General features: G+C 44.4%; 1 protein-coding gene across 1 annotated transcript; it reads right to left on the bottom strand.

Annotated features, from left to right (window-relative positions):
- Window positions 1-368: 368 nt before the first annotated feature.
- KLF11 (Kruppel like factor 11) lies at window positions 369-11,513 on the bottom strand. The gene is made up of 4 exons (XM_026077006.1): window positions 11,325-11,513; window positions 8,255-8,509; window positions 5,914-6,907; window positions 369-3,801 (listed from the first exon to the last, which is right to left on the bottom strand). The coding sequence occupies exons 1-4, from the start codon at window positions 11,364-11,366 to the stop codon at window positions 3,497-3,499; spliced, it is 1,596 nt and encodes a 531-aa protein (XP_025932791.1). The 5' UTR covers window positions 11,367-11,513; the 3' UTR covers window positions 369-3,496.
- Window positions 11,514-11,633: the final 120 nt, after the last annotated feature.

Below are 11,633 nucleotides of genomic sequence, written 5' to 3'. Positions count from 1 at the left end.
CTGGTATCCACACACCATCTCCCCTTTTCCTTCCGTTAAGCTTCACTTGTGTCCATCCCTATTTCCATGCCATTGTAATTTAGTGGAGGCCAAAACCTGACATTTAAAAACATGACTCTGCTAAAATAGCATTGCTGCAATTTGGAAACTGGTTGGAGGAAAGGGAACAGCTGAGATGGTTTAAAAAAAAAAAAAAAAAAGTAGTTTTTGCTGCTGTCACCATCTTTACTGAACACCTCTTTCTCAGTTGAGACTTAGAAGTCATACCCAGTCTGTCAGAGAGACTTCCCCACCACAGAGTGCTAGTACACCAAAATGGGAAGAACCAGGGATAATGCAGCCATCTTTTGGGTCAAATTCTCATCTCTTCTTTATTTCTACCATTCATGCCATGCAGAGCTCACAACACTAACAGAGTAGCACTCAGACAACCTTTTGTTGATTAACTTCTGGAAGCCATGCTAGAAGAACATAGTTATGAACCCCAAGACTCCTGTTTTCAGAAGGCATGCAAAAATCAAAAACCATGGTGGTGATATACACATCCTACCAAATATAGAAGTGTCGTGTAAAATTATGAATGGACAAGCACTGGTCAATTTACAAAATGACCAAAAAAAGTCCTGCATTTACAGGTAAGTGAACTAGTGGGCCCCAGTCTTCCACTAGTTTAGATACATAACCTAAACCAGATGTATTTACATAGTTCTGGAATAGACATTTATATGAAACTTGAATATTTACAAATTTATGATTTAAAAACAGCCACATTAACTTTTATTAAATAAAAAGTATGTAAAAACAAGTACAAAAATGTGATTCCATTTCTTTAAAATAAAGAGACTGAACAATGTTGTTCAGGCAATAAAGTGCAAAGGGAGCAGTTATCCCAGTCATGCTTAATCCATAAATAACCCTTACACAGCAAGAAGGAATAGAAAAAGTAAACTGAGAGCAGACACAGCCACACTGTGGCTTAGTTATTCATGCACACTCACAAGGATCCCAGATACAGATAAGAGGCAACACGTGCCTCACACCTCACAAACAGGCTGTAAGGAATCACAGGTCAGATAAACCTAACACCAGGGAGTCATAAATTTCTGTATCATGACACACATATGCCATACACACTTTTATGAAATTCCATATTCTTCACCATTTTCTCCTCATGATGCAATCAACTAACATGACAACTTACTAAACTATAACAAGAGCTTCCGAACAGTTTTGCTCAGACAAATGCCAAAAATTGTTAGTTAGGGGGAGGTTTAAATGGCTATGAGATTGAGACAAAATGCTCTTATTAAAATTTTCCTTCCTCCTCCCCACCAGTTATAACCATGCCAAGATGGTATCTGGAAGGCAATCTTCTTGCTCTAGGGACCCTCTGAGCAAAGAAGAGCAGAACACAAATTCGGGAAGCTGAATACTGACACAAAACCAAACACTCCAAGCATTCACTTTACCAGAAAGAGGAGTTTCAACAAAGCCCTTTGTAGAGTACAAAGCAGGGTTTGCGTATCCACACACACTCACCAATACGCACACCATGGTCAGTGGGATTACAATGTGTGTCAAGTGAATAACATCTGGACATTTTAAAGGTCAGGCACAAACTTTAGTACGCTTAGCACAGTATTCTAATTTATCAATTTGAAAATTTGTTACCAATAATTACAACTAGAGCTTTAACTGTAAATATAATGACATACTTTGCTTTCAACCAAAACAGGCCTCTGCTCATTTCAGAGTGCAAGATAAAAACAGCAAATCTGCACCTATTCTGACGAGAACAATGCTTTACCCACACACTGAGAAACAAGACTAGGCTTTCAGAACAATGAAGCAGTGCAATAGAAAGTGCATTCCTAGTTATCTACATTTTATGTATCCAGGAGGAGAAGGAAAAAAAAAAAAAAAAAAAGAGTTCTCATCAGTGCTCAGCCTAACTGAGCTTCAGTGTAGGAGTAGCTGAAGGTAGGAAGAGTCCAGGAGGAATAAACTATACAGAAATATTTCATTAAGCTGGTGAGCTCTTAATGTCTGTTCTGGCAACCATGGTGCTGTCTCCCAGCAGAATAACAGGAACTGTTTAACACCTGGCACCTGACAGCACTACAACTCTGCTGTCAGCTTGCTATAGATACACATATGTATCTATCTGCAACATGGAAATTGAGCAGTCTGATTGTGTATGGGTATTTTATTTTATTACTCATACTTTGCCATTACAACACAGCACTCCTGCAGCCAGTGATTTTGCTTTTTAGGCATATTTACACTTGGTGTAAAAGAAAATCCATTCAACAGGGAGAATATCTCATTTAATAGAAAAGGGTGATTTTGTATACAAAGTACTGTGGAGAAGTATAAGGCCACATGAAGAGCATCAAGTTGACATGGTGGCTATTTCTTAAGTCCAAACAGAATAGTACTACTTCTGGTGCTTTTGATACAGGTAAATGGAAGTCTTGAACAATTTTCTATAAGGTGCACAAGCATCCACAATACATAAAAAAACTTAATTTTCTATTTCTCCTGTATTCCAAATAATATAAACAGAGACCCAGCTAATTATTCATGGGTTGTGTTGCCGTTTTTGCATTTTTCAGTAGACTTTGATATGCTGGTTTAGTAGACTGAAAGGAAAGCATAATTTTTAGTGTCAAAGCTTCTAATGAGTATTTGTGCTTCTACATCCATCAGAGCAGTCTGGCTCCTCCAAACTTTGCTCAGGTGGAGTGCAGACTCAGGAATGCCCAGTATGCCAAACTTCTACCAAAAGTCACAATGGCTTCCACTTGCAAAGAGTAAACTGTTGAGGGTTTCAATGTTTCTTTTCCAAAAAATAAAGTCATTCTGTGTTTCTAAAAGGTGACACACTTAGACCTCAGTCTTCCTACATCACCTGCACAATGAGGGTCTAACAGCACCAGCTCATTGCAGGTTCAGGATCTAAAAGCATGAAAACCCCCAAAACCAGAGGTATCAAATATTACATGCTTATAAAATGCTCTGAATGTGATTCTTCAAGCTTACTGAAAAACCCTGGGTCTCATCCTGCACACCCCTTCTAATGCAGGCCAGTAATTTGCCTGCATATCAAGACCAAAATGAATAAATACAAAATATATTTGGTATAGAAAATACTAGTATAAAAATTAAAAATCACCCTGTTTCACTGTCCATCAAAATATTAACAGCAAGCATTACAAGTGATCTTTTTAAACTATTGCCAAAATAATTTCCAAAGAGTTCTGCTTTCCTGAAGTGCTGGTGATTGCATTTGCACAAATCTTGAAAAAATAGACAGGGAAGGGACTGAGGAAAGATACGAGAGATTTCTCACACAGTATTATTAACTGAGGACCTAAACTGAAGGAAACTAAAGTATGCACAAATGGGGGAGGGGGGGAGCCACTGACAGTTCTGTTGTAACCATCAGAGCTCTTCCTGACTTTCAGACAGTTTGTGGAGAAGGTATTTTCTCACACTAGCCCTGACAGACAGATGATGGCATGGGGATGAGCATACTCAAAGCACTGCTGCTTTTCGGTTTCTCTGCTGCGGCAATTCGATTTAGTTTGCCAACCTCCGTCTGCCAGCTGGGGATCTTCTTTGTGGTCATATGGCGGCGGGTGTGTTTTGTCAAGTGATCGCTACGCATAAAGCGACGCTCACACACAGGACAAGCAAACTTCTTCTCTCCTGTATGAGTTCTACGATGGCGAGAGAGTTCATCTGAGCGGGCAAACTTCTTATCACAGCCTTCCCAGTTGCAGCTGAAGGGCTTTTCTCCTGTAGGACATTAAAAAAAAAAAACACAACTTACTTTTTATTTGCTATGTTACAGTTTTATCAAAGAATTAATTTATACCCCACCTTGCAACAACCGAGGAATTTCACAAAACAATTCACATGTGCAGTCAACATTAACTTAAACACAAGCTGTATTCCAGTTTTAGAGAAAATCATAGATTTTGTTTTTATTTATTCTCTCATCTCCTTAAACCTTTTTTAATCAAGTCCAGTTTTTCCAGATATCCAAAAAACAGTTTAGTGAAAATGACTATTCACAAAGCTATGTTATCTTCCAACTGAACTAGAAGCAACACCCTCCCCCCATCCCTCCTATGTGACGGCAGCTCAAAGACTGCTATGTGTCATTAGCAAACATTGTAGGCAAAAGAAGTCTGGAACTCAGCCTCAGAGTCCTGCTAAAGTGATCCATTTCTACACACAAATACATCATGTCAGTGACTACTAAAGAATGGCCTATCCTGCCATCCACACATACCTAGAAGTCTACAGATGGTTATGGGAGGTCTGGATGCCCAGGAATGAAAAGCAGTCATGAAGGCTTTCAACATTAACTTTTGCTCATCCTGGATGACCGCTTAACATCAGACCGATTCTAAACAACAAGATCCACCGCCTGCAGGCCCCACAAACCTCAACATAAATATGTATCACACAGCCCAAGTTTATCAATAACACTTTGGAGCAGAACACAAGTTTCCACCAGAAAGGAAGCACCACAGGGAACTTTTATCTCATTTCACATATTGAGAGTTAAGTTTGACACTTGGTATATACAATGCCACCTAGCCAGTCAATAAGCAGAAGGAAAGGAGGACGAGACAGATAAACTGCTCTATCCACTGATCTTGTAAGGCTGACTGACTAGTGAAGGGTCAGTGTGCTTCACCTCCCATGTAGGTGGCTACAGTCTTAATCATGTTACAGGGGGACACAAAGCTTCCTTATGATGTGCAGCAGTATGTGCTCTAAATTAGACACCTTGTTCCTACTCTACAATTATCCTGTTGTGCTAGGTAAATTCAGGAGCCTGCAGCACTTGCACTCTCTAACCAGAAGCAAGGACTAGAAGCATATTTCTACCTCTGGGCTCCGGTTTACAAAGATTATCAGCTTCATTCAGGGTTTAAGCTATTTTCTCAAAGCAATTTTAAAGATAAGCTAGCAAATTAATGCCAATCCTGACACAGAAGCTGACATCCAGTAAACCACACTGTCTGCAGGGGGAAGGGAGGGTGAGGGAAAGAAGCCAAGGAAAAAGCAAAGTTTAACCAAACATTTGAATGAGCTATTCTGTACCAATCTCCCACTATGACTATCCCTCAATATAAAGAGCAACTCCTTCCAAGAGCTCAAAATTGAGTTTTAACATGACAGGATCTCTAACCTAGGAAAAGGATAAGTAAAACACGTTTATACCGTCTCCAAGATAACCAGATTTTATGGAGCAAGTCAGCTCATATTAATTACATTTATTTACCTTTAGAATTCCCTTTCTCTAAGCAACTAAATAGATCCACTATGTTCCTGCAGCAGCTCTACCTTCTAACACAGTAGCCCAAAATCTTAATACATACATATTTAGCCTAGACAAAACTCTAGAAAGCAATGTGCAGTAAATTAATTTTTTTCTTTTCTTTTACTCATGAATCAACCATTTTAAGTAGATTCAGCTATGTGAAGCTCACTGTCCCCTAGAATTAAGACCAACTACCTGCTATGGTTTATTTACACACCAAACTCCTCCCATACTCAAAACAAAAAAACAAAACAAACAAAAAACCTTGCACAATTCACTAGTTCCAAATGTCAGAATTCCACTCATATCTAAACACAAACACACAGAGCTAAGCTTTGCTCCACCTAAAGCCTGTGAAATTCAGCTAACATTATCAGGTCGGCTGAGGTCTCAGAACAAAGTCCATCTTGTTTCGCTTGCCCACAGAGAATGAACATTCTTCCATTCTCCAAGACGAGTAGACATTTCCCAATCACCTGCTTCTTCCCCTCCCACCCCAGAAAAACAGCACATTTCAACACCCTAATGTAAGCAAGAGCCATAGCAACAGAGGACTTTCGTGTCTTACATACCAGTGTGAGTGCGAAGGTGGGCTTTGAGGTGGGAACTTTTGAAATAGGTTTTCTTGCACCCTGGAAAGTTGCAAACATAATTCCTCCGTCTAGAAAAGTCCATCTGGGGGGCACAGCTTTGACCAGAAGCTATAAACACAGGAGCAGGAGCAAGGGGCAGTAACTTGGTGCTCCCAACAGTCATTACTGTTTGTGGGCACTGTGGTGTCTGTGTGACAGCAGTCTGTGGAAGAACCAACATAACAGTCCCCTGAGGCACAGAAGGTCCCATGAGTACAGGCTGAGAAAGAGGAGTTGTCTGTGGTAAAATTGGTTTGACTGGAGTTGAAACTGTTGGAGCTGAAGGCTTGACATAGGCATTAATCATACTGCTTTGTCCATTTAAAGGGATCATTTGACAGAGAACTTGGGGGCTTGAAACAGGGACAGGTGTCCCTGAGGTAGCTCTTTTTTGCAAGTCGTTCTCACAATTCTTTGGTAAGTGGGTCTGTGGTGAAGCAGGCCGGACTGGTAGTTGTCCCTTATTGGTCACAATATCACTGGAGTCATGCACATAAGGTTGAGGTACTGGAGTGGTTTTGTTAATTAAACCATCAGCAGCATGCGTGTCCTGTGGCAGTCTGGAACGTCTTCGGTCATCTGCTCCACACCAATCTTCGGAACTGCTGTAGCCTGAAGTTACCTTTGTCTTCTCTTGCACAGCAGGAATGTGTTGGTAAGCAGAACTGTCACCTGTGTGACGTATCACACTTGTCGCCATGGCCCTGCAAGGCTGAGGGGCAAAGGATTCAGATATCACTGGCTTCTGACTGCACTGTCTCTCCATGTTTATAACTGATGGCTTGGTTATGGGAGATGCACAGGTCGCAGATGTGACTGAAGAGGCAGCTGTATTTGCCATGACAGTCCTCGGTTTGGAATAAGTGACTTGTGAGGAGAGGAGCATAGCAGCTGATATCTCAACAAAGTCAGGGCTGTGAGGAGGGGTCATACACTGCAAAAAAAGAAAATATCATTATACAACAGTGCAATGTTATAGGACAATTTTCCGCAACCTTACTGTGAAAATAAAACTATCCTCCTCAAGTTTCTGAAAGCCTGCATAGTGGAGAAACTATGATTAAAGCATACACTTCTCATCTGATGGCCATTCTGAACAGGTTCAAAACTCTACCAATAAAAGGAAGACAATGATGCAGATGTAAACCTGCATAAAACATTGCATGTCAACTCACTGTACAACAAGAAAACTCTCATTTCTTCTCCTCAGTAACGAGTGCAGCTTATTAAGATGCTACGACCTCTCTGCTGTTCACAGAAAATAAATTAGCAATACATAGCGATTTAAATTTCAAACTTCCATTGAGACCTATATCTTTTATTAATGATTACCCAATGAACTGATGGCWACTGCTGAGATGAACACAACTGGAAATGCTCTCCCTTCTCTTATTTATCCATTTCTCTCTATGCTCTCTTGCTGCTACCACATCGCCTTCCTTCTTTGACACTGAAAATTCATGCCTATTTCCTATGCTGCTGGAGAGACAGTTCCAATACTAAGAGGCAGGAGCGTGACAAAAGAAGCCCATTAACCAGCTGTCATCCCATCTCAATTTTTTCCTCTACTCTCTCTTCTTCTTTTTCCTGACATACCTGTATACTAAAAGCCTACTGGTTGAAATAAGCATCGTAACCTTCTAAAGCCTGAATAGCATAAAGCCCTTTCTTAATATCTTCTTTTGTTGCACAAAAATTGCAACAAAAAAATGTGATTCAACTGACATTAGTCAGCAACAGTAGACCAATACTTTGGAGAAACAATAGACTACATGTAGAAACACATAGTACAAGTTACCATTATGAAATAGTAAAATTAGTTAGTTTTTATGATTTCTCATACAGCACTAAAGTGAAACCAAATGTCATCAAAAGTCTTCTTCTTATAGTCCTTGCAGGTAAATCAATGCTAAGTTGCTGAGGCTCATTCTGCCACTCTCTTACTCAAAGTACTCCAAGAAAATTATAATAACCATCCAAATAAGATTTCTTAGCACACTTGTCAAAGTGAATACCCTGGTGGTAAAAGCTTTCCCACTTAGACTTAACAAGAGATCAAAGCACTACATATGCTATTCAGGAGACAGCAGAAAAACCCAAACCCAACAATGGACACCTTAATATTCTATGTATTAATATACACACACAAACATACTGCTGGCTATACTGTACCTATTCCATACAGAAGCAAGACAAATGTTTTTTCCAGCTAAGTTAAAACATTGCAGGGATGTAATGTCAAAATGTCATACATATTTATTTGCATTCATGTTTTTCTTACCAGTGTAGATAAATAATCCTTTGGTAATTCAGACGTAGCTTCAGCGTGCATTGTGAAATCACCTGAATCTGAGAAGGGTGTAAGCGGTCTTATCTTTAATATGTCACCCTTCTGTGCTCTTTGACCCCAGGAGCTCATACAAACAAGCGCTTCAACGGCTTCAATGTCATTCTTCTCTAAGGTACTGCAGGTAGACCTTTCGCTGTCATGACGCTGTCTTTCCCGGATAGACTCATAGATATCAGCAATGTCAACCTAAAGGTAATCAGATTACTGGCTGTTAGGACAAGTCAGAAAACAAAGCTGACACCACCCACATACTGTCTGCTCATGATGAAGGTCATCTGAAATAGATCCTATGCCTGAGGCAAAACTTTTAACAATCAGCTCAACTCTCACCCTCACCCTCAACCAGAGCACGGCTTGTCTCCCCATCCCTGTTAGTCTTGTTAAAAAAAAAAAAAAAAAAAAAAGTGACTTGCAGGAAAGGAACTGATATACATAGCATGTAGTTCAGGTTTTCAGAGTTACTTCCCTGGATTACATTGCTGTGAATAAACACATCCCACACCCGCACACAAGCAGAAAGAAAAGAATCCCAACTTCCAACATGAAAAAGTGAAGTTTAAAACAAAGCTATTTCCTAGACCCAAAAGACTGTTATTTAGCAGTAATCTTATACTTGTAATAATTTAGAAAAATAAGTCTCAGCTGACAGTAAGGTGCTCTAAGGTCTGATCCCTGTTCTACCATTGATTCAGGGTACCACACTTTGCAAAGCATTTTAATCTTATTTTACCAATAGGGAAACTGGAGTGAGGGGGAAGGAAAAAAAGTCCCACTGCACTTTGAAGAATAATTATTTGTACTGTATCTTAAAACACAAAATACCACACAGGTGCTAGATATCCCTAAATGCACTATCAGTAACATGAAAACAAATTTAATCGTATTGATTTGTTTCCAAATTGGAACATCATAGAAAATTGGGGGGGGGGGGGAGGGTATGCATGTGCGTGCAAACCTCTTGACTTCTCTCTGAAAAGGGTTCCTGAACTTCACAAAGCCCTCACAGTGCATATGGCAGTGACCAAAAACTATGGTGTGTTGTTCGTTTATCACTCACATGCTAACTTCTATTTGCTTTCATCCCTCTTCAGTCTCAACTAAGCATCCAAACTTCCTCAGTCTTTACACACACAAAACTAGATGTAAAAGCTGGGATTCAGAAGCATGGACCAAGATTCTTGAACCCCATGCTGTTATACAGAGCGCTTATGTATTGCGGCAAAAGGGTTTTGATTATAAAAGCAGCAGTGAGCACCACCACACCATTATGGCCAAAAGCCCTACATGGAACTATGCTTGCTGGGTGACATCACTTACACACTGCAGTCAACGAGAGTTTTGTTACTGACATGAGGTAAGTGACAATGGATCAATCCTGGCCCAGCAGCGTCACAAAGATACACTACTATGGGACACTGCCTCCATTACAGAGATGTGCATTGGCAAATATTTTAAACACAATGAATCAAAAATGCTAGTATTGCATCCACAGAGGTCTTTCACCTAGAAGAGGTACCACATGTGAAAATGTCAGGACCGGGGGGAGCAAGGGGTTAAAGCATTCAAAAAAAAACAAAAAAAGGAATCTAAGAGATTAACTGCTCTGATAAAGACTTTTAAGCATTTTCATTGAAAAACAGCGAAAAGGGTAATGAGAGCAAAAAATTGTAGCCTGCAAGCCTAGACTGCCTATCAAATAGGAGCCATATGACGTGAGGTTCTGCACTGAAGCCAAACAGACTTTGAGAATCCCTTGACTGCAGACACCAAACCAATATATATTTTTTTTAAAGTTCGCCTTTTAGGATATCAGTTTTCCCTAAAGAAATACGAACAAAATATATATGGGGGGGGGGGGGAGCAGGGAGAGAAGAAAGCCTTCTCAAAGCAAGCGTTCAAGCCCAGGCTCTCTCTGCTGCCAGGGAAATGGCTAACCACGCCTGACCGCCTGTCCTCAGATCACCCCGCCGGGTGCCGAGGCCGCTGCGGCTGTATGTGCCCGGGCACAGCGGGGGAGCTGGCTGGGGCGGGGATCCGCAGCCGGCGGACGGGAGATCCCCCACAGCGCTGCAGTGCTCGGGCCTGGATCCTTTCCCCTTCCCCCCTTTATCCCTAGCTAGGAGGCGAATACATGAAGGCAGGAGGAGGCGAGGGGAAGCTCTCCTCGGCGGCCCCGCTTCCCCCGCGCCAAACCGCCGTTGGCTGCCGCAGAGGAAGCGCCACCCTCGGGAAAGGGCGGCGGGGCGTCCCCACATGCCCGCGCCGCGGCGGCCGCCCACTCCTCATGTCGCTCCGGGGCAGGCTGGCGGCCGCCGCGCCGCGGGAGGCCGGGCGGCGCGCCTCGCAGGGCGGGGATGGCGGGAAGGGGCCAGCCCCCGCCATGCCTCCCTCCCGCCTCCGCACGGCCGCGGAGCGACGGCCGCCGCCCGCTCCGGCAGGTGACCCGGGAAAACACCGACCTCCCGGCCCGCGCCCCTGTGGGGGCTCCCCTCGGACGGGTAGCGGGCCCAACGGACCCCCCCACACACCCCACCCCGGGAAAACAACGGTCCTAACGGACCCCCATCCCTCCACACCCCGGGCAGGCAACGGTCCTAACGGACCCCTTCCCCGGGCAGGCAACGAGCCCAACGGACGCCCATCCCCCCCCCCCCCCGGTAACGGGCCCAGCGGACCCCCACTTCCCCATCCTACCAGGCAACAGTCCCCACGGACCCCCACCCCGGGCAGGTAACGGTCCCCACGGACCCCCCACGCCCTCTGCCCGCCCGCCGAGCGGGTAACGGTCCTACCGGACCAGCTGCCCCGTCGCGGGCGCCTCACGGCGCTGCCCTGCTCTGCCCGCCGCCCATCGCCGCGGCGCCGGAGCGCACGTGCCCGGCCTCGCCCCGCACTGCCCAGGCGCGGGGGGCGCCCACCCCTCTCGCCGCCCGTGCGGAGGCTCCGTGGAGCCAGGCGGCTCCGTGCCGCCGTTCGCGCAGCCCGGAGGTGCGGTGCTTACCGCGGGCGCATCTCCCATCTCCGAGCAGGGCGAGCCGTGCATGGTGCGGCTCCCGCAGACAGCAGCGATGTGACCGGGCTGCCAGGAACAGGAGCAGCAGCAGCAGCCGGCACCGCCTCCTCCCCTTCCCCCGCCCGCCCGCGGGGCCGGGAGCCGAGCGGCCCGCGCGCCGGGGGAAACACTCCGCAATACTCCATGCACCAGACAGCGCGGGCGGGGAGCGGGGGGAGAGCGGGAGGGGGGGGCCGCTCCCCCACCAATCACAGCGCGGCCCGGCCCGCGCCCGGCCAATGAGCGGCACCGGCCGGC

The sequence above is a fragment of the Apteryx rowi genome, unplaced genomic scaffold (assembly GCF_003343035.1).
Source record: "Apteryx rowi isolate R43461 unplaced genomic scaffold, aptRow1 scaffold_445, whole genome shotgun sequence".
Taxonomy (NCBI): Eukaryota; Metazoa; Chordata; class Aves; order Apterygiformes; family Apterygidae; genus Apteryx; species Apteryx rowi.
This window is presented reverse-complemented; position numbering and strand designations above follow the sequence as displayed.